This window comes from Mytilus californianus, unplaced genomic scaffold (assembly GCF_021869535.1).
Source record: "Mytilus californianus isolate M0D057914Y unplaced genomic scaffold, xbMytCali1.0.p SCAF_2, whole genome shotgun sequence".
Lineage (NCBI taxonomy): Eukaryota > Metazoa > Mollusca > Bivalvia > Mytilida > Mytilidae > Mytilus > Mytilus californianus.
The window spans coordinates 111,335,413-111,360,699 of record NW_026262668.1 but is presented as its reverse complement, the minus strand read 5'-3'; the positions used below and the strand labels follow the sequence as shown (position 1 = coordinate 111,360,699).

At 34.7% G+C, this 25,287-nt stretch overlaps 1 protein-coding gene across 1 annotated transcript; it reads left to right on the top strand.

The window, feature by feature from the left end:
• Positions 1–1,525: 1,525 nt before the first annotated feature.
• Positions 1,526–18,032, top strand: LOC127728596 (carbohydrate sulfotransferase 11-like). Its single transcript, XM_052236138.1, has 4 exons — positions 1,526–1,618; positions 10,169–10,270; positions 16,079–16,143; positions 16,983–18,032. The coding sequence occupies exons 2-4, from the start codon at positions 10,171–10,173 to the stop codon at positions 17,856–17,858; spliced, it is 1,041 nt and encodes a 346-aa protein (XP_052092098.1). The 5' UTR covers positions 1,526–1,618; positions 10,169–10,170; the 3' UTR covers positions 17,859–18,032.
• The last annotated feature ends 7,255 nt before the right edge of the window (positions 18,033–25,287 follow it).

The following is a 25,287-nucleotide window of genomic DNA, read 5'->3' as shown; positions in this document are numbered from 1 at the left end:
TTCTTTGGACAGAAAATGCCCCTTGGGCAAATGATGTAAACTTTAAGATGATGGACATGGAGAAAATATTTCTTCATGACACTTTCTGCAGAATGATCGAATATTCACTGAATTGCAAAACATATGAAAAATGTTTTTAGCATATTGTTACACCTGTAACATAGACTAACAATGATAAATCATCAACACAAAATTCTTCAAATAACAAAAACCCTCCCCTTATTGAATACTGATCAGTGGATAACAACTGGTACATAAAACAACATACAACTAAACTCAGTACAGAATAAGTACTGAACTATTTTAAAGTATCATAGAAAAGAAATATACTGTATCAACAATGCTCCCACTAACTGAAAACTGGCTCAAAATACACAATCAGCTAATATGTAATATTAAATCATGCAGCCCTATATATTTCAGATAATCATAAACAGTACATATCGGTACATTCCATATGGGGCGAGAGCAATCGAAATCGATACCCATTTTTACAAATTTACTGACCCCGTATATTACGTATTAGGTCACTAGCACACTGTGTAACGAATTTATCTTACCAACTATCTAAATATGGGGAACATACATGTGTTATCCAGGAACTACAGGGTAAATGTTAACCTCGCTTTTCAAGAAGAATTTTTATTTGTTAATTTATTCCATTATAAAAATGTTTACTTTTATTAAAACTTAAACTGTGAACACGATTGGATAAAATATCAAATTCCAATTTGAAAAACTAAATGTTTTGTGATAAATGTGATTTACTGACATTGACATACATTCAGCTGATTTTATCAACCGATGAATTGCTTGCCTTATAATTGTAGAAATGCAACTACATGTAAATGCAATTTGTTGTTAATTGTTATGTTTCACCACCATGCTGCCAATATTAAAATATGGTTGAATTTATACACGCAATTCTATCAAACTTTCTACCAGTTAGTTCGACCACTTCGATGTCTTTTAAAATAATATCCATATCCTATTATGATCTAGTTTATCACGTTATAGATTAAGATTGAGAGACGTGTCGGTTTCACAAAAAAACTTACGACTACGATTGATCGTAAGTATACGTAATTGTTCATAACTTACGATCAGTCTTAGTCGTAAGTTTTTTTGTGTGAAACCGACTCCTGGAGCTTTAAATCTGCCATTCTGGACATTACAGTTGTCTACTGTTCGATTTTTAGGCTGTTTTATTTTGGACCTTTTATTTTCTATATGATCATTGTTTTTTGTTGTTGTAATTTACGATTATTAAAGTGACTGTTGAATCGTATCTCAAAAAGTTCTATTGACCTAGAAAACTTGCAACAACCTGTGTTAGTCAATGAACAAAATTACGTTTATTTGTGTTAAAACAAACCATTTGATCGAGTTCCCAGTTGATGTGTGCAGCTAAGCAAAAGGAAATAGGATTTGACACATACGTGATCAATATTTACTTCTATATCAATTATATATGAATAATGAGGAGGTATTGCAATAAAATCACTTCATCTGTTCAGTTAGACATGAAAATCTCCTCGGTATTTATTCACATATTTATTATTTGCAAGTTTTTATTTCTTAATTAGATGTAAATTGGATTTACCGCTTTCTATAACGAGTAAGTGATTATATTTTTGAATATTAATCTATAGTTGCTTGGAGGGGGTAACGGAGATTTTATATGGCTATTTACAACAAGAGAAATATGCAGAAGATAACGGGATGTACTGGTTCAGAGTTTGAAGCTATGCATGTAAAAGGCCCACTTGCAAACAGACATTTAGCAACAACGAAAACTATACGTTTTACTTACCAGAGACATATAATATAATATTATTATTGATAATATTGTATTGTATTATATGTCTCTGGTTTTACTTATGTCTAATAATTTTTGGCCATTTTATCATTTTGTTTCATTAGACATAAGAACCATCTTCTATATTACCTCATTGATCAGACATATAAACCATCTTCTATATGACCTCACGGACCAGACATATAAACCATCTTCTATATTACCTCATGGACCAGACATATAAACCATCTTCTATATTACCTCATGGACCAGACATATAAACCATCTTGTTTATTACCTCATGGACCAGACATATAAACCATCTACTATATTACCTCAAGAACCAGACATATAAACCATATTCTATATTACCTCAAGAACCAGACATATAAACCATATTCTATACTACCTCATGTACCAGACATATAAACCATCTTCTATATGACCTCACGGACCAGACATATACACCATTTTCTATATTACCTCACGGACTAGAAATATACACCATCTTCTATATTAACGTATGGACCAGACATATAAACCATCTTCTATATTACCTCAAGAACCAGACATATAAACCATATTCTATACTACCTCATGTACCAGACATATAAACCATCTTCTATATGACCTCACGGACCAGACATATACACCATTTTCTATATTACCTCACGGACTAGAAATATACACCATCTTCTATATTAACGCATGGACCAGACATATAAATCATCTTCCATATTACCTCACGGACAGAACATATAAACCATCTACTATATTACGTCACGGACCAGACATATAAACCATCTTCTTCAAAACTACCTCACGGACAAGACATATAAACCATCTTCTACATTACCTCACGGATCAGACATATAAACCATCTACTATATTACCACACGGTCCAGACATATATGATAATAAGTCATCTCTGCTTTACCTCACGGACGAAACATATTAACCATCTTGTTTATTACATCACAGACCAGACATATTAATCATCTTTGACATTACCTCGTGAACCAAACATGTAAACCATCTTCTATATTACCTCATGGACCAGACATATAAACCTTCTATATAAGCTCATGGACCAAATATATAAACTATCTTCTATTCTACCTCATGGACCAGTCATATTAACCATTTTCTATGTTACCTCACGGACCAGACATATAAACCTTCTTCTATATTACCTCATGGACCAGACATATTAACCATCGTCTAAATTACCTCATGGACAGACATATAAACCATCTTCTATATTACCTCATGAATCAGACATATAAACCATCTTCTTCAATACTACCTCACGGACAAGACTTATAAACCATCTTCTATATTACCTCACGGATCAGACATATCAACCATCTTCTATATTTAATTATCTCATGGACCAGACATAAACCATCTACTATATTTCCTCATGGACCAGACATATGAACCATCTTCTATACTACCTCATGGACCAGACATATAAAACATCTTCTATATGACCTCACGGACAAGACATATAAACCATCTCTACATTAGCTAATGGGCCATAAACCATATGACATCACAGATCAGACATATAATCCATTTTATATATTACCTCACGGATCAGACATATAAACCATCTTATATATAACCTCACGGACCAAACATAAAATCAATCTTCAATATTACCTCACGAACCAGACATATAAACCATCTTCAATATTACCTCACGAACCAGACATATAAACCATCTTCAATATTACCTCACGAACCAGACATATAAACCATCTTCTACATTACCTCATTGACCAAACATATAAACCATCAATACATTAACTCCCGGACGAGACAAATCAATCATCTATATTACCTTATTGACCAGATATATAAGCCATCTTCTATATTACCTCATGGGCCAGAAATATAAACCATCTCTACATTAGACCATGGATCAAACTTTAAAAACATCTCTGCATTAGCTCATGGACCAAACTTAAAAAAACATCCCTACATTAGCTCATAGACGAGACATATAGACCATCTTCTACATTACCTCATTGACCAGACATATAAACCATCAATACATTAACCCCCGGACGAGACAAATTAATCTTCTATATTACCTTATTGACAAGATATATAAACCATCTTCTATGTTACCTCATTGACCAAACATATAGACCATCTTCTACATTACCTCATTGACCAGACATATAGACCATCTTCTACATTACCTCATTGACCAGACATATAGACCATCTTCTACATTACCTCATTGACCAAACATATAGACCATCTTCTACATTACCTCATTGACCAGACATATAGACCATCTTCTACATTACCTCATTGACCAAACATATAGACCATCTTCTACATTACCTCATTGACCAGACATATAGACCATCTTCTACATTACCTCATTGACCAAACATATAGACCATCTTCTACATTACCTCATTGACCAAACATATAGACCATCTTCTACATTACCTCATTGACCAAACATATAAACCATCTTCTACATTACCTCATTGACCAGACATATAGACCATCTTCTACATTACCTCATTGACCAAACATATAGACCATCTTCTACATTACCTCATTGACCAAACATATAAACCATCAATACATTAACTCCCGGACGCGACAAATCAATCATCTATATTACCTTATTGACCAGACATATAAACCGTCTTCTATGTTACCTCATGGACTGACATATAAACCATCTTCTATATTACCTCATGGACTGACATATAAACCATCTTCTATATTATCTCATGGACCAGACATATAAACGATCTTGTTTATTACCTCACGGACCAGACATATTAACCATTCTTATATTACCTCATGGACAGACATATAAACCATCTTCTATATTACCTCATGGACCAGACATATAAACCATCTTGTTTATTACCTCACGGACCAGACATATTAACCATCTTCTATATTACCCCATGGACAAGAAATATAAACCATCTTCTTTATTAGCTCATGGACCAGACATATAAACCGTCTTCTATATTAGCTCATTGATCAAAGATATAAGCCATCCATGCATATTAACCTCTACATTAGCTCATGGACCAGATATATTAATAATCTCTACATTTGATTTAGCTCATGGACCATGCAGACCTATAAACCATATAGTATAACCCTACCAATTTCTATATGTGCCTATTCTGTAATTCAGTGGTTGTCTTTGGTCTCTGTTTGACATATTTGTTTTTGTTTATTGTTATGTACTTGAATCAGGCCGTTAGTTTACTTGTTGTCATGTCAGTGCATTTTATAGCTTTCTATACAGAATGGATTTTTTCTCATCGTTGAAGACATTATAGATTCTTACATCTACGTCATTTGGTCTCTGCTGGATAGTTGTCTCATCGGCAATCAAACCACATTTACTTATTTTCTATATAAGCCATTTTCTTTAGTACATCATAAACTAGACATACAAACCATCTTCTAGATTACCTCATGGACTAGACAAATATACCAAACTATTTTCTATATAATCTCATATAATTGGTGCCAATATATTACAATATTTGTGCATTTTTTCGTTTTTAGCTATAATCTTCAACACTACAATAGATAGAGATCAATCTGAAGTAGCAAAATATGATCAGCTAGACCAAGAACTATAAATATATCAACATAGCCGAATTCGTCAGTCAACTCCTTATAGGAGTAATTGCCCTTGAGTGATGATATTTTCTATTTCTATTAGCAATTATAGGTGACCATACGGCTTTCAACAATGAGAAAAACCCATACCGTAAAGTCAGCTTTTCCAGGTGAGCGATTCAGGCCGTTCGAATCAGTAAATAACCTGCATAATTTGTGTTCTTATGAATAAAAGAAGATCTGAATACGTTCGTGAATGAGTCAGCAACCAAACGTTAAAAATAACCAAGACATCTAGAGGGCAACATATTTATATGTACAGACTTTAACAATAGACAGGTGTCTATACAATAAATTAAAAGCACTTAGTCGTTCCGTGTCTGTAAACGTTGTGAATACATACAACAGAAACACTCAATGGCTGGTCGATTTTTAGAGACAGTTAAAGATATCAACGACCGTCGTTCTCGTCCCTAGTTTACAACAATGTCATTAACATGGAGACAGTTACAGATATCAACGACCGTCGTTCTCGTCCCTAGTTTACAACAATGTCATTAACATGGAGACAGTCACAGATATCAACGACCGTCGTTCTCGTCCCTAGTTTACAACAATGTCATTAACATGGAGACAGTCACAGATATCAACGACCGTCGTTCTCGTCACTAGTTTACAACAATGTCATTAACATGGAGACAGTCACAGATATCAACGACCGTCGTTCTCGTCCCTAGTTTACAACAATGTCATTAACATGGAGACAGTCACAGATATCAACGACCGTCGTTCTCGTCCCTAGTTTACAACAATGTCATTAACATGGAGACAGTCACAGATATCAACGACCGTCGTTCTCGTCCCTAGTTTACAACAATGTCATTAACATGGAGACAGTCACAGATATCAACGACCGTCGTTCTCGTCCCTAGTTTACAACAATGTCATTAACATGGAGACAGTCACAGATATCAACGACCGTCGTTCTCGTCCCTAGTTTACAACAATGTCATTAACATGGAGACAGTTACAGATATCAACGACCGTCGTTCTCGTCCCTAGTTTACAACAATGTCATTAACATGGTGACAGTTAAAGATATCAACGACCGTTGTTCTCGTCACTAGTTTACAACAATGTCATTAACATGGAGACAGTCACAGATATCAACGACCGTTGTTCTCGTCACTAGTTTACAACAATGTCATTAACATGGAGACAGTCACAGATATCAACGACCGTCGTTCTCGTCACTAGTTTACAACAATGTCATTAACATGGAGACAGTCACAGATATCAACGACCGTTGTTCTCGTCACTAGTTTACAACAATGTCATTAACATGGAGACAGTCACAGATATCAACGACCGTCGTTCTCGTCCCTAGTTTACAACAATGTCACTAACATGGTGACAGTTAAAGATATCAACGACCGTCGTTCTCGTCCCTAGTTTACAACAATGTCATTAACATGGTGACAGTTAAAGATATCAACGACCGTTGTTCTCGTCACTAGTTTACAACACTGTCATTAACATGCATGAGACAGTCACAGATATCAACGACCGTTGTTCTCGCCACTAGTTTACAACACTGTCATTAACATGGAGACAGTCACAGATATCAACGACCGTCGTTCTCGTCCCTAGTTTACAACAATGTCATTAACATGGAGACAGTCACAGATATCAACGACCGTCGTTCTCGTCACTAGTTTACAACAATGGCATTAACATGGAGAGAGTTACAGATATCAACGACCGTCGTCCTCGTCACTAGTTTACAATACTGCCATTAAAATGGAGACACTTTCTGAAGTCGAATGACTGAAGGTCCTACATTTCCTGATTGTCCGCGTATGGAGTATACATTTCTCAACTCATACGATAATCAGGAGCTTGCAGCTGCTACTCAGGATTTGTAAAACGTCATCAGTGTTCGAGTAGAAAATCAACGAGCCAGGGTTTTATGAAAGAACATCTCGTCCTTGTTCTCAAAAAATTCATTGGAAAGTACCAAGACCTAATAGATAAATATCCAGGGTCTTCTTTATAGATAATGCATGATGGTCTTGGGTTATAGATTCTAGGTGCTGACTCTTTGTCGAAGTTTATCTACTTTACAGTTTTACCTTTATTTGTCTTTGTACTATCATGTTCCATTTAGTCGTATGACTCTTGACGTGGTTCGGTATATGTGCGTCCAGCTTTCAGGTTTTTGACTTTTGACGTTCCTTGTACTGATGGAACCAGAGATGCGATTCGGACACTTGAGGCTTTTATAGTACTGTTTTCATTTTTTATACCCTTGTATTTTACTTATTTTGTATTTTATCGGGAAAGTGTATATGCCATTATGCTTTACTATACTGACTGTATTATCAACTACAAAAACTTCTTTGATTTAATTGTAAGTATGTTTGAGTGATTAATTCAGTTGTGTTGTATGTCTGCTATGTATGTTTACACGGTTTTGGCTGCTGGATCCCAGTCATGGACACGTTAACCAATTATGTCTGTTTGGGTTGCTCATCCGATTTGGCAATATTATGGAACATTAATAAAACTGTTATACAAGTGGGCATTTTAGCTAGGTAGAAAACCAGGTTGAACCCATCATTTTCATAATAATTACAAATATATATAATCATGTGTTTAAAAATGATTTGATCTTATTGGATTTTTGCAATAACGAATAAGCGACAACAGATCTTTCATAATCCTTTTCACGATCATCAAAATGCCGTACCCGATCTTTCACGATCCGAAATATCAATTTTTTACAAATAATTCCATTTTTGCAAAGTTTTTGATTGAACTAAAACTAAATAACTGTAAGAACCATTTTAAACAGTAATATGGAACGATATTTTTTAATAGAAAAGTAATTTATGCATTCAAAATAGGAAAACGTCATGTTTGTTTACATTTTTATTTCTTTGAAATTTCGAGGAGCATGTCTTTTGGTATACTTTTAAACCTTGATTTTCTCGGATACTTATCATAATGTTGAACCATTTTGACAGACAGTTTTTTTTTAAGATGTGTCATTATTATTCATTAAATTAGATTATTTACTGACGTTGCATGTGTCTTCTCGATAAGATTTCCTTCACGATCCAATCGCAATTCTTGGCAACCGTTACTTATTCTTTCACGATCATTTCTCTCGATATACCGAATGTCAGCCGTGTCTTTACTTGATATGATAAAACTTTATCCCGTTTTATACTAGTTGTTTATTACAGTTAGGAGGCGCTACATACACTTGGTATAATAACATAAATATGACTATTAACATTAAAAAACGATTTTCTCACGAATTTCGATATAAATTTGATAATATTAGCATAATAATCGTGTTTTCATTGTTATAAACATAATCATGTATGGAATGCGAAACATATGTATGTCAATTAAGTTAACATACGCACAAGTTATATTGTTCTTAGAATAGGCAGTATTTTGGAGTTTCTCGGAAAGTTTGGTGTCCATTGAAATCAAACAGTAGAAGTGTAGCTCTCTATTATTAAAGATACTGTGGTTCACAATTATTCGTAGGATACCAGTTCTCATGTGGATTTCGTGGTAGTAGGTAAACCACGAATTTAAATGTTCCACGAAGTATCCATTTTCTAAAAAATTGAATGCATGACAAAGCCACGAACAAAATATTCACGAAAAGACAAGTTTTCCTCCATTCATGAAAATAAATGATCCACAATAATGTTATTTTACTTATTCCAACACCACTTAAAGCTAATACTATTTATAGATAATCATGTTTCTATTATTCAGGGATTTCTAACTTTAGTAGATGCAAATATGTTTGAATCTGCTAAACTTGTATCTTTCAAAGAATGACATACATAAGAGGAAAAACTGGTTGTTTTGGTTTCAATGTAATATGCCCGAGTAAGGTAGCATTTATTCCGGTGGAATTTGTGCAGGCTAATTGTAAATAAAACTAACGATTTCCAGGGGCTTTCAGAACAGCGTTTCATCTTTCAATGTGTGACTTTTCTTGGTTATAAAAAATAAATGGGGGACACAATTCTAGTGAAGTGAAATCTACATGTTTTGACCTTTTAGGCGACACTAGAAATCTCAGACACCCACGGGTAAGATTTATAATCTTTGACGAGGCTTGACTGGTCCAGATCTTTCCAGAGGCATCTTAGACTCCTTATATATATAGTCATGCATTCTCGGGAGTGTTTGGATTCTTTTTCTGACCCGATCAACGTTCAATGTTCAAAATCGAAGGGAGACGAACATGTACTTTGTCTCACCCGTGTATATATTTCATTAACTTAAAGGATATGTCTCAAAACATAATGATTTATAGCTTCATAAATATGACTTTAGCTGTTGCACTCAATTGACCTTGGCATGCTCCTTAATTAAAGCCTCTGGTTCGTACAAAAGTGCTGAAACCTTTTCTTAACTTAAAGATGCTTGTGTTTAGTACTGCGTATATATTTAATTTGTACAGCCGAGTAGTTAACCTAACAAAGTTTTAAATAATTTGCAATACTTACACTTCACAAAACAAAATTGCGTGATATTTGCGTATTCACCATAGTACAACATTTAATCGGCCGTACACACTAACAGCCTATAATATTGGGAGCATGCTATCGTGTAAATTGGGTGAGATTTGATACACGTGTTGCCATTTTTAACGTGAATTAAATGTAAACCGATGAATACTGTTTCATTTGAAAAGATAAAACGTATATATTTCAGAAATGTACACCAAAAAGAATTTGTTTGTATTCCTAGGAAGTTTGGTATTGATATGTTCTACTTTCATGCATTTAACTACGAGGACGTACAGAGAAATGTCAGGTAATTTTAAACTTAGCCATATATAAGATCAATTCTGCGCTTCTTTTCTTCACGTTATGTGACCTCGCAGTGCCGCTGTATGCCGGTGTTTAAGGCATTCTTCATTCAATGGTGTAATAGGTTTTTAAATTGGAAGAATAATTACTCTGTAAACTGAATTTCCGATTTCCTGTTATGATATTTTTTTAGTCCATGCTGCATTTCTGAAATTCTTCCATTGTCTCCATATATTGACATTAGGGCAGTTTTGATTGTTTTATTTTTCTTAAGCATGTGTAAACTCAACCATGCATGTATTTAACAATCATTTCCTTTTTTTCAATAACACAACACTAAATATTGATCTGCATTGCTGAATGAGTTTAACACCAGATAATTTGAGTCTGTTACTGGATGAATGCTAAGCGTCCAGTAGCAAATATTTCAAAAGAAATATATGTTTTCCCTATATGTGTTTCACATGATGTAATGATTTGCTCAACTCAAATATATACTTTTATAAATTCATAGCGATTTTTATCAATTGATTTTAAGTTTCGTTTTGAACCCTCACTCACCAAGCGATATGGCTTTTTGTCACAATGAATAAATATAATATACAATAAGAAAATGTGGCATGATATCCAACGTGACAGCTGTCCAACAGAGAACAAATAAAGTAGAAGGTTAACAACTATATGTCACTATTAGCAAAACCCATATCGCAAGCTATAAAAAGCCCCGAAATGACAAATGTAAAACAATTCAAACGAGAAATCTGAATTGCAGGCTTCTGACTTGGGACAGGCATATACAGAATTTAGCGGGGTTGAACATGTTTGCGGGCGAACCAACCCTCTCCTAACCTGGGACAGTGGTGTAACAGCAGTTACAGCACAACATAAGAACAAAATATAAAAATCATTTGAAAAGGGCATAACTCATCATATCCATAAACAGCACAAAATCAACCACAAAAAAAACCCACAAACGATTCAAAGTACAGATCTAAGAGTACTCGCAGTTACTGAAAGCAGGCTTAAAGCCATAACAACTATTAAAAAAATCATGCATCTAATAGAAAAACAAAGGATAAGACTAAAATATCAATCAGTACACACCCAACTTCCAATAGATTTAGTGTAAAGACGTCATTAACAGTCAGGGAAAAAAACATTACCTTGTGCAATGCCAAAATAAAGGTATCGACAGATTGCAGGACAGCGAATATGTGTATAACAATAATATTAAGTTGGGTTTTAATTTATTGATAACAAAATCAATATTTATATCGATAAAACATTATTCAAAGATCTAATAACTGTAGTTTGGCATTTTAGCAGTTCATTGTGTATATTATATTATTTTTTACTAAAATCTATATTTCTGACGAAATTAAAACGGAACATTTAAACTTGTTATTAAATGAATTAACCTCAGCGACTTATTGCAAAAATGTAAATCGTTGCTGCATACCAGACGACTTTTCTGTGTGCGTTTTGCCTGGGTCACAGTGCATGTCTCTGTTCAATGTAAGTACTTTTACGGAGTATTAATCAAATTGCGTGACACTTGCAGTGGGCAAACAACTAACAACATACTCACCTTTCCGTAATATTTATCCCATGAGGACGCGGTATGTCAGTGTTAAATCACCCTCTGGCCTCCGGCCATCGGGACGATCTAACACTGACACACCAAGTCCGAATGCCGCAGTGGCGGATCCAGAGGGGGGCGTAGAGGGCGTACGCCCCCCCCCTTTGCTTGCACATTTTTTTTTTTTTTTTTTTTTGTAAAATGATTAGACTAGACTTCGTGAACTTTGCCATTTCCCGCGTATTTAATTTTATGCGACAATTCTTTACTTATAAAGATATGTTTCGCTCGTATTTACTGTAATATATTATTGATTATGTCAAAATCATGTGATTCGCTACGGTGGAGTTGACCAGTGCGTCGAAAAAACGTCACTCAGTCATTTTGAAATTCAAATTAAAGTAACACATTGCTTAGGCTGAGAATGACAAGCATGACACCTTCAAAGCGACAAAGGATTGAGCAAGAACGTATTTATTGACTTCTATTTCACAATTCCACCAAACAGAAAGTAATACTCTATTACACTCTCGTGAAAAAAAAGTTCCACAGCAATATTATTTACCTACGAAAACATGTTTAACCCCACACGCCCCAGCCTATTAACATAGCTGAATAATGATCCCCAGTCAATAAGCTCTAGATAGATTTAAAGTCTAAGGTACGGACCATTTGATTTGAGGGGGCAGTCTCAGATATTTGAGATAAAAAATTCTGACCCTGATTTTTGCCTTCTGGCCGTATCTGGATTAAAAACAATAATCTTGTCCACTTTTTTGCTATAAAAAACAAAAATTTCCAACAGAATTATTTAGCATTAAATAAACATGATTCCATTCTCAATTTTATGATGAATAGAAAAACGGACGTAATTTTTTTGAGGCCGGGGGTTTGCATGTAAATCCAATTCTGAGCGGAATGTCTGTTTCGTCGAACTGATAAAATTAATACTTTTTTCAAGGCCCAAATGCAACCTGCCTGCTGGGTGTGGCCTTTATGTCTCCATTTGTCGACCGTCATTCATAAATTCGTTGTCATTTCAGACTCTTTCGTAGCCTTTGGTTGTTTGGAACCCCTAACTTCCCTTGTTGGGTGAAACATTTCAACCAAACATTTGGATAAAAATCGTGTCGGTCGTATTGTAAATTTCATTGAATAGCCCGGCGTATATCTTGTTTACAACAAGAAATCCGTGAGGTTATGCTAACTAAACATACAACAAACGAGAATATTCCATGTCAATTTTTTACTGACAAGTACCACATCAAATACGGCATCAAAAATGTCCAACCCTTACAGTTTAACTATAAAATATACATGCCCCACGCCAGGAAGCGTTAAAAAAGTGCATTTTACACTTATTTTATGTTTTTTAGCCAAAAAAGGTCAAACAAATTTTTTGCCTCGCTCCGCTCGGCAAGATTTACATACTTCGCCCCACCTTTCCAAAATCCTGGATCCGCCCCTGAATGGGATAACTATTTTACATCCCAGCTGTTCTAGATTAGATGAAAAACCATTTACGCTTCATAAAATCTAGTTTAGAACGCCACACAATCATTATTATATACTTTATATATTACTATATGGTATATACCCTTTATGAGCCCCGGACACAATATTTAAATATGTCAAAATTAACATTGATTTGTATATATTTGTATCCAGTCGTGTTGTTGTAGGGACTCGTGGGTCTATATGCTTAAGGTCTTGAGTTCGATTCCCAGCATAGACACTGAATTTTTCACAATAAATTTTGATAGTTAGTCTTTTCCGTATAAATATTTCTAAGTTTTAGTATAAATTTGACATTCCCGCCAAAATGTTACAGAACAAATGAAAGCATGCAGAACAAAGAAACTCAAGCTAGGGTGATCTGGTAGGGTTGATCTGGAGGGGTGATCCAGATCACCCGTGGTAGAACAAAGGACCATGGATGTAACAATAGAACTCCACGTTGTTTTGCTCGTTCTCTGTAAGGGCGCCTTTAATTGTAATTTCACAAGAAAACATTCTGGTAATTTTTACGAAAAAGAATAACAATTAGAACAATGCTTTGCTTTTTCTCTATATAAAATTACGGTATAGTTGATCAATTATCAACTTTGTACAGACTTCATCTTTTCGAGTTATGAAAGAAAACATATAAGTATTGTAAAAGTGTTAAGGATGGATGAAACTGAGGCAGTTTTGAAACTAGGATGTTTTCCCGATATTTTTGTCAATGTAAATCCTAAATCATTCCCAAGGCTAAGTCATAATAGATAAATCTTCTTTTTTTATAAATCTGAAAAAAAAGTATCTTTAAGCAAATTTAAATTCTTAAGATTTGATTTGAATTAATTTTGTGCTCAACGGAATTTATTACGACTTTATAAATATTTAGCCCTGCGATTGCAATATTTAGGGACCGAATTTAATGCGGATCATATCTAAAGTATGTGCATAATCAGGAAAAATAAGTAAGATGCAGATCAATATAGACTTCCTCTAGATGCGCATTAAAAAGAGGTCGTCGAATGCAGTTGAAAAATACGAGGTGTACAATAATGAGAAATATAACTTTTTTTACTTTGTCGAATAAATTTTGGCATACCACTCTTCAATTAATCCTCTTTTTCGTTCTTGAAACGGTGACCCCATTTTTCATTTAAGTTTATGAAACCATTTTATATAGCTATTTCTCATATTTTATTCCAAAATCTATAGTTCACCTTCTATTAACCTTAAAATGTTTTTTTCTTTGTATAATCCATACAAAGTGTGTCATTTTTCACAATCTGTAGCTTAAAAACAAGCTCGGTGAACTATCATTTTTATTACATTTTTGAACAAATCACTATATATGCCACATGTTGGCACTGTGTTATGTTTTGTGTACCGATGATTGTCTTTTAATTGTCTTTATTTTTTTGCCATAGCATTGTCACATTGTTTTCGACTTATGAGTTTGAATATCCCTTTGATATCTTTCTCCTCACTTTTAGGGGTTAGACAAGGGTAAAGGAACATGGGAAAGAGGGATCGGAAAGCGAGAGTCAGGAAAGGGAATCGGGGTCAAGGGGCGGCAACCGGGGAAGAAGGGGTTGGGGGGGGGGGGGGGGGGGGGTAAAAAATGAGATTATATGGATTTTTTTTTACCGAAACGGATTTTCGTTTTGAAGCAAGGAGGAGGGAAGTTGTAGTTGGGGATAGGGAAGTTGGAGTCGGGTAACCCCCACCTCTTTGGCAAAGCATAAAATAATTCTATCAATTATCGTTTATACTCTCATACCACCTTAATCTCTGATCAACAAAACCCGATTTTGATATAACATTCATCAAACGGAGCTAAAACTGTACGAATTAACGATTTAAAGAGATGTGGTATACGTCAATGAGAAAGCAACCCAACGACAAAAATAACCAAAGGATATCTAGAGGGCAACACAGTTTTCAGCAACAGACGGGTGTTTACACAATATGCCAATCTTTAAATCGTCCCATATCTATATAAAATTGTGAATTTTTACAGAAACAATCAAAGATCTGTCATTTAAACTTAATTCTCAAAATAACGAGACCATTACAGTAAGGTGAAGGCTTGAAAGCCTGAAATAAAGAAATTTAATAATTTGAAAATTACCAATCCTTTTCTACTTAGAGTCTTATCTTAATTTCTATATAAACAAGATAACTTCGCCAGTTTCTCTAAAATGTTCATGTAAATTGATGACGTCATATGTTACAACAGCTATTGACCAATCAAATCGGTATATGTAAATTATAGGCCTACAGTTTGGTGACCCGTTGTCTCAAACTCCTGATATCGTTCGGTTCAAGTAGGGTCACCTAACCTGTACAGTTTAACTAACATATACCCTATTGATTGTTCAATAACTATTCCATAATCGTGCAACCTAAATACTGAATAGGTATCGATTATCGTTAATAGATTAACGAATATCATTTTTGTTAATATATTTTCCTTTTAATTTTTAAATAGTAATTAGATTGGCAAAACCTTTCGGAATTTTGGGTCTTCGATGCTCTTCAACTTCGTATTTTATCTGGCCTTTTTAACTTTTTTTTTAATTTGAGCGTCACTGATGCGTCTTCTGTAGACGAAATGCGCGTCTGGTTTAAAAAGGATAATCCTGTTATCTGTGATGAGTTTATTTAGTCAATTTTTTTCATGACAGTATCCTCAATTTTCATATAAATTGCTAAAGTATTTATTTTTTCTAAATGCAGAAAACTCGTCACTTTCCAGAAGACAGGAAGTTAAAGAAGTATTTAAAATAAGGAGGAAATATCAGGTATGAAAAACTTATAGAAATCGATAAAAAAAAACCTAAAATTGTAGCATGGCATTTTATTAATGAATGGAGATGTGGTTAATGTCAGCAAGCAGCGACCTAACAACACAATTAAGCCATCCCCTTTCTTTAGAAAGTCTGACAAGGAGTATATGTAAAGTATTTTTGTCTTGCAAATTATCTAACTTGAATGTTATCTTTACATAACAATGATAAGCAAAATATGATTAAATTCATAGAAGTCAGTTAAAACATAGAATAAAGTAATAAAAACATGAGTCATCATTTCGGTGATCTACCGATTTATACGCATCACCGGGTTTGTTCTTACATGATTGTCACATGTGGAGAAGAATCTGCTTACACTTCCCCTGAGATCACCCCTGTTTTTGGTGGGGTTCTTGTTGTTCAGTCTATGGTTTTCTATAGTATACTGTTGTTTGGTCTTATTTCGGATTTTTTTTTGCCATGGCGTTGTCAGCTTATGTTCGACTTGAGTCGAATGAGTTTGAATGTCCCTTTGATATCTTTCGCCCCTCTTTTCGAGTCGTCGAGTATATGGGGATTAGTATTTGACCCCGATTTACGTTGCACATTTCATAAGACATGTCTTTCTGTACTTTAAGTCATATCTAAATGTGTTATACTCCAGTAATTTGATGTTGATTGCTGATATTTGGATAATTTATTCCCAATCTGTCTTGATTGAGGGATATTTAAAGCACTCGATATGGTTAGACATTATTTGATTATTGAAGAAGATATGTAAAAAATAGTGTGTGTGTTGTTGTTGCATCTTAATGATTCTTACCCCAACTTATATGCGACTTTCATTTCAGCAACGCTATAACTCAACATTGGACTTCGGTAAGTTTAAAGCGGCAATCAGAAAAAGATTTGACAACGTTCAAAGAAAATGTGAAAAATTCGAGAGAAAACAAAGATCGGTACATGTTTTACCTAAGCATATCTTAGGTCGTATCATTGTGAGCGATAAGTATCGTTTCTTGATGTGCTTGATTCCAAAAGTATCTTCTACAACATGGAGAAGGATATTTTTACAATTATCAGGAAAATTTACAGACAAAAGAATACAAAAACTAACCAATCATGCCATATTTTATAAAATGTATAACCATTATAAAACATTGCATCATTACAACAAGAAAGAAATCGATTTTCGAATAAAAAATTATACAAAAGTTATTTTTGTTCGCAATCCGTTTGAACGAATATTATCAGCATACAGAAGTAAATTCGTTAACAGTAATCAATTCCATAAAAAGTATGGTACCAAAATTATATCAAAATATAGACACAATGCTACAAAGCGTGAGAAGAAAAGAGGAGCTAATGTTACTTTCTTGGAATTTCTAAAATATATAACTATGACTAAAAATAATCACAATTTTCACTGGGCAACATATTGGAGTGTATGTGCTCCGTGTGCGATCAATTATGACTATATAGGGATGTTCGAAAACTTAACAATGGAGTCTGCTGATTTTCTCCAATATGTTGGTGCTAAAGGAGTTAAATTTCCAAGACGAGATTTGTTTTATAGTAAAAGTAAAACAACAAAGGTTACTCAGAAATATTATTCCCATATACCACCAAAACATTTAGCAGCCATACGAAGAATTTACAAAAAAGATTTTACTTTATTTGCATTTCACAATTCGGACATTAATAATTTAACAAGTAAATACGCTTGAGAAAAAGAAAAAAAGCTAGTCTATGATTCAATCTGATTGATATACAGATTCCATGTCAACGCTACGCTTGGATTAAGTGCCAAATTCATAACTGCTAAAGATTGGTGGAAAAATATCTATAAGCTTGAATTTCGTTACTGGATACATTTATATAAATAAACTGTTCAAGAGGTATTGAACTTTATTTTGCCATGGTTAGATGGTTGAAACTATTGACAAACTTTAAAATAAAACATGTTACGAAGACTTTCGAATTTCAAAGACAAAAAATGTATTAAAATTTTAAAACGCAGATGACCCTTGCAAAGCTCTAGTGACTAGTGGGTTTTGTTTCGCATCAAAGTAAATTACTTTCCTGGAGTATCACATTCTTGCCCTCCTGGAGCACCTGGCTTTACAGTTTGATTGTCATTATATTGTTCATTGATATACTGTTTAATGCCCCTATCTTGTAGTATTGTTTTGATTCTGTCGTTCCCTAGAATTTTGTTAATTTCCGGATATCCACGATCTTTACTGAGAGCATAAGACACCTGTCAGACAAGTTCGTAATAGTCATAATATTTAATCTAAACTTACATTTTTATATTCAGTTTAATGCTGATTGCTATATTCTTGTATGCGTATGTATTTTTATTTGTAATTACTTGACCCTTATGGGATGGGTGCAATTTTGCAATAAAGATGGTAAAATACTATAATAACTCTCGACTAGGTCGTTGGTTTTTTTTTGTCACTTCGGGGCCTGCTATAACTTACTATTCGGTATGGTTTTGCTCATTGTTGAAGGTCGTATGGTGATCTATTGTTTCTTACATCTCATTTACGTCATTTGGTAGATAGATGTCTCATTAGCAATCTTACCACACTTCTTCTCATTTATATATCTATAAACCATAAAGGAGGGATTTACCGATTTGCCAGGTATTAAAAGCGTGGCTCAAACTAAGAGATGAATAAAGAATGCACAGGTTGTTTTCACCTTTGCATATTTCCTCTCGCATGTATAAAATTTCTTCTCGTTTTATTGCAAATGTATTTTGCATGTACTTTTGAATGCCAATTTCTCCCAGCAATAGAATATTTTGGAACTCTGCTACGTAACAATACTTTCATACTGGGTATTTCAAGCTTGGCCTACGTAAAACATAGGTTTTACTGTCGCAAATTAAGTTTACCTAGCGATGGGTAGCGGACCTTTGCAAGGAACCCATATACCAAATATAGCTATCCTATAGTTACTCATAATACCGAATACAGCTATCCTATAGTTACTCATAATACCGAATATAGCTATCCTATAGTTACTCATAATAAGTGAGAAATTCACATGACAAAAAAACAATACTTTTTTTTCATGCAGTCGCTGAGCCATGAAAATAAGGCCAAGCACAACTGACATGACAGGCGGAAACTTCGTAACATAAGGCATATTATACAAGGAATGAAGCCTCCAGGTCTTCTACGTTCTAAACTATAAAGCTAAATCTGAACAGTTTACGGTGCAGCCGGATTGTAATCTCTATATTGTCTTCCTTATTAAAACAAAAATTTCTTCGAGACTGACATCATCAATATGCTTAATTTTTTTTATTACTACATATTTGTTACGTTTTGAGGTTGGGGACGTGTTTATCAACAAACAATCGGCATTCATATGGGAACCAACTGTGCTCTTTTTCTTGCCGACTTGTGCGACATATGCGACAGACTTCATACAGGAACTTCTCATGAAGAATAAAAAGCTAGCATAATCCTTTAAATTAAATTCCGTTATATATATAGATGATGTCTTCTCACTAAAAAAATCAATGTTTGGTGGCTATATACAATCAAAATTGAAATAAAGGATGCCACAAAATGTATACCGTATCTCTCAGATGATACGATATTCCAGATCCTGCGTTGTGTTATAATTTCCTTGATAGAGGGTTGCAGCTTACAAGGAAGCTATTGAACCAAGGAATACAAGTGGAAAAGTTATCCCTTCGGAACTTTTACGGACGTCATCACGAGTTTGTTAACCGTTACGGAATATATGTGTCACAGATTGCACAAACCTGTCCTCTTTTCATCGATTGTGACATCGAAGAATTTGTGTCTACAATGAGTAACACGACGGTTGCCACTAGTGGAGTAGGATCTGCTTACCCTAAAACAACTTAGATCACCCCAAGTTTTTCGAGTTGCTCAGTCTAGAGTTTTCTGTGAAGTGTTTTGTTAACGTGTTTGTCTTTTCTGTTTTTGTTTCCATTGCGTTGTCAGTTTCTCTCGACTTATTTTTGAATGCACCCTAAGTATATTCCGTCTTATTTGTTTTATCTATCGTGATGCTACCGGGAACCGATCCAGAGATCATCTTAAAAAATAACCGGAGCATTGGAGCACGAAAATGAGGTCAAGGTCAGTTATGAAAAAAAAAAACACCATACGAATTTTGTTTATCATTGATGAAAGATAGATAACATGTTTAAGTAGATGAAAATGGTTAACAACGCCACCAAAACCTACGTCTCGCCTACTGCGACCATTTACACTGAATTAAGTAAAACCGTGCTAAAATGTGACGTCCGTTCAGCTGTATTGGATGTATAAATACGCAGCCATGTCCGGTTAAATCTGATGCCCCGTGTAGAGAGTGCCACGCTCTCTGTACGTGTAAGAACCCTTGCAACATCTCTCTTATCAAACATATCCTCAATTCTGGTTGGCCTACCTATTGTTTTAATTATAGTTTATCGCCTTGAATATGCACGAAATAATTACCCCTAGACGTTAAGCATGCAAGAATTAATCAATCAATCAAATATACCATATCATCACAAAATAAATGTGCATTACTATTTTCTATTGTAGAAGACCATATGCTGGCCACAAGATGTCTTCTTGCGGTTTCATTTACATATAAGTCAGATCTCCTTTTATTTACTCACCTTGGCGTTATATGTGTGGCCTATTTACATACATTAATGAACGTGGAATAAAAGAAGAATGTGTCCATGTTACACAGATGCCCCCGCTTGTAAATGTGCAAGAGTCAATGTAGTAAAGTTAGTTCGAAAACGGCATATTCAGCAATATTTCCTTTATAAAGGGACATTAAGCTCTTTTCAACTGATTTTTATATTGTGTTCTTATGTTGTGCTGTTACACCACTACCCCAGGTTAGGGGAAGGGTTGGCGCTTTCAAACTAGTTCTGTATGTGCCTGTCCCAAGTCAGGAGCCTGTATTCAGTGGTTGTCGTTTGTATATCATATTTGTTTTTCCATCATTATTTTGAACATAAATCCGACCGTTAGTTTTCTCGTTTGAATTGTTTTTACATTTGTCATTTCGGGGCCTTTTATAGCTGTCTATGCGGAATGGGTTTTGCTAATTGTTGAAGATTGTACGGTAACCGATAGCTTTCGTGTGGTCTCTGGTGGAGAGTTGTCTCATATAGGCAATTATACCACATCATCTTATTTTTATAACCCAAGAACGATCAAAATGACGCCACCCAAATTCAAATTTGATCAGTGTTTGGTGATAATAAGCATTGTGTATAAGTGTATTAACATTTGGTTGAGGCAATTTTTCCATTTATAAATTTCTAAAGTTAGAGAACGGAAACTAATTTACGGACATACGAACGTTACAAACTTAATGCTCTCTCTGCCACAGCGGTCTATCACCGCCCGAACACCCCAAAATGATCTAAACTATGGATAATTTTTTTTTTTATTATGTTATGTTATCTATATCACGTATTTATAAAATGATGTTCCGATGGAGTGTCTTTTTTGTCCAGAATAAGAAAGACAAACTTTCCTTAAACGACATTTTATCGTAATTTTATTTGAAAAAAAAACAGTTGTTGTCATCCAAGCTCTCGTGCTATAAAATTGTTAAGTAAAATAATATTGTACACGACTTCTCTGCACTAAACATTTAAAGGACAATCTGAAACATTACCTCCAGAACAAAGTTGGAGAAGATGATAAAGAAAGGACCAAGTTGATGGATGTCATTTTTAATAAATATTTATTGAGAAATAAAACTTATATTTGTTTGTTAAAAAACTAAGGAAGGAATTGAACTACACAATGACAAAACAGACCCTAAAAATAACAAAAATATTTATATTGAAAAAATTAAAAAAGAATTCATCTGCCCCCCCCCACCCCCCCCCCCCCCCCCCCCCCCCCCCAAAAAAAAAATACCTTCAATAATTATATTGAAATAGACATTTAATCTGAAAAAAAATCAATAATGACGTTGACTGGTGCACGACCGGGCACAGGACGTTTGCGCTTTTTTTTTTTACCTGTAACACGATAGGACATTTGCGCTCCAAACACTATGGCCATTTGCGCTTTGAATTTTGATACACCTGTATTAAATTGACCGGACATTTGCGCTTTTTACCTATAGTCAATTGGCAAAAATGTATATGACTTTTGTCACGATGGATTTTTATCATTGAACAACAGTTGGTTATTTATACTAAAATTCGTTATATTGATAAACAGGAACCACATGTAAGAATTGAGAAAGAAAAACTAGAATATTTATTATAAATGTGGGCGAAATACCATTCAGGACAGATTACAAGAGTTAAATTTGTTCATTCTTTGGCCTTCAGCGAAAACTGACCTGTGAACAAAATTGAGAATGGAAATGGGGAATGTGTCAAAGAGACAACAACCCGACCATAGAGCAGACAACAGCCGAAGGCCACCAATGGGTCTTCAATGCAGCGAGAAACTCCCGCACCCGAAGGCGTCCTTCAGCTGGCCCCTAAACAAATATGTATACTAGTTCAGTGATAATGGACGTCATACTAACTCCAAATTATACACAAGAAACTAAAATTAAAAATGATACAAGACTAACAAAGGCCAGAGGCTCCTGACTTGGGACAGGCGCAAAAATGCGGCGGGGTTACACATGTTTTTTGAGATCTCAACCCTCCCCCTATACCTCTAGCCAATGTAGAAAAAACAAACGTACAACAGTACGCACAGTAAAACTCAGTTTAAGAGAAGTCCGAGTAAGACTATACGTGTCTTTTATGTCTTTACAATTTTTACTTAGCTATATATAACTATATCAATGTGCTATGAAATAACTTTTAAACACGAATGTGCTATGAAATGACTACTAGTATTAAACTTTTAACGATAAAGAAAAGTATGACTAGGTCAAACCTGCTGGTCCTAAGCCCGGATAAAAGATGAGGGAAGTCATAAGAAGCAAATATTATAAAAGCGCAAATGTTCTATACAAAAAGCGCAAATGTCTTTTTTAAAAAGCACAAATGTCCTTTAAATTGAAGCGCAAATGTTCCTTAAAATAAGCGCAATTGTCCTATGAAAAAGCGCAAACGTCCCGCGCCGGCACGACCAATATATGTAGTTGATTTACTGAAACAATAGCATAAATAAAAAGACTTTCACAAACGCTGTGTGTATTCCCCTTTTTAATTATTCTTTGAAATTGCGATAAAAAATCAACAAATTCAACAGTGTTCTGCTTTTATTGACACACGTTATTGTTTTTTTCATAGTATTAATTCACTTTTTGGGTGTTCGGTGGTGTTCGGCGGTGTGCGGTGAAAAGACCGACCCCCTCCACAGCGGGGGCATAATAAATGAAATTCGTTTCTATATTGTACAATGTTGTATGATAGCGCAGAAACAAATTAAGATTATCACTATGTACAAGAGGTTGTGTATCAAAATAAAGGTATAGAAAGCAGCAGCAGCGAGATATCGACTGGATTATTTGGCATGTTTTTCCATTGCGGTGTTGTGAACGATAAAAATGTCTGTTTGTATCTTTTGATGTTTATATGTTTGCTTTAACATGAGTTGATGGAATTAATGGAGTTTATCAGTTCTTGGATCTGCAGGTATTATAATGCTTTGGCTATGTCCATAATAATTAGATCAGTTTAGGTGTTGTTGTTTCAGATTAGAGTTACTACATGGATCAAAGAAAGTAATTGTGTTTCGTCTGATCGTGAATGTGCAGGATGATATTTCTCTCATTATGATTCATGGTGCGATTTTTAAATAAATGCACTTTTTAAAACATGCAGCTGATGCAGGTCGATAACTTTATGCTTGTCGCCCTTTTTGCAAAATCATGCTCCCCGTCTTGTGGTGCCCGTTCAGTTATAACGATTTTTTTATAGATAATTGTTAGAATTGGTGCCATCGGTTCTTGCATTTCTATTAGGATAGGATCAATTATATTATCAGGATCGGTGGCTTTCTTGCGTACAAAATTATAAGCCTGGTATCTTTGAAAGTTTTTTTTTTCATGAGGGTTGGTGAAGTTCAGAAGTTTTGTTTTGTCAGGTGTTGGAACTTAGGAATTGACCCACATACAAAAATATCACCTATTTCTTGTATAGGGTCACTAGTTTTTGTTGTAAAGACTGACTGAAACTCTTCATTTAGGATGTATGCTTTTTCCAAAGTACTATCTTTTTTAGCGCTGCTATTTCTGATTTATCTGTTCATAGTGGCTTAACTTGAGCCTTATTACTAGTGAGGCAAATGATTTGATACTTTGGAGTCAAATTTTCATTTTACTTCCATGGCCGGACACAGTCTAAAGACTGCAATGAGGATAGGAAATGGACGGTTATGGCAAACCGACGTTGCAAAATCGTTTGCGGCATTCACAAATGCAAAAAGTCGCTTTGTAAACAGGTTTGCTTTTTGTTTGGCTTACAAGTACATCAAGGGACAAATTTTTATGCATATTCAAGACAAGAAATATAACCATATTCAATAGTATAGGTTCTGCAGAGTGTGTTGACCAGTATATGAGCACGAATGTCCACTGCAACTTGAAAAGGAGAGCATGTTAGACAATAATACAGATTTTGTCTTCCAAAAGGACCCTGTGGACCCCTGACAGAGTTGTTACAAGGAATCTGTGACGCGTAGTGAGCATTGCACTCTCCACGCTGTTGGATAGGGTCTAGTATAACGCCCGTCCTTTCAACAGTCGACAAAGGCTTTTCTGTCGCATGCGAAAAATTTAGGTTGTCATTTTTCTATATTCTAATATTATCATTATGCAGGATAAAAATAAGATAACTAGATATTCATGACCATGAAAACTTACATTTTGGAAGTCTTATAAACGAATATCTAATCTTATTTTACAAATAGGATTTTTTAACCTTTACCTAAATTTCAATTTCGTTGCATTTATGATTATAATAATGATTTCCATCTTTAAATTTCTAGTGTTATTCTCTCTACCTTTCTTGTTCCGGGGGGGGGGGGGGGGGGGGGGGGGGTGGACTTGATTGGCCACACATTTGTACAAACTTGTATGTATGTATGTATGTTCTGTATCTTTCTCCTTTATTAGGAGCAGCACCATGGGTTATGGTGTGAAGGAGGACATTTAACACACTGTACAGAT

Excerpts from the sequence above, each read along its gene's own strand:
- LOC127728596 (XM_052236138.1), top strand. The coding sequence starts at position 10,171 with ATGTACACCAAAAAGAATTTGTTTGTATTCCTAGGAAGTTTGGTATTG. Across the intron at positions 10,271-16,078 it reads GACGTACAGAGAAATGTCAG|AAAACTCGTCACTTTCCAGA; the intron begins GTAATTTTAAAC and ends TTCTAAATGCAG. Across the intron at positions 16,144-16,982 it reads AAATAAGGAGGAAATATCAG|CAACGCTATAACTCAACATT; the intron begins GTATGAAAAACT and ends CTTTCATTTCAG.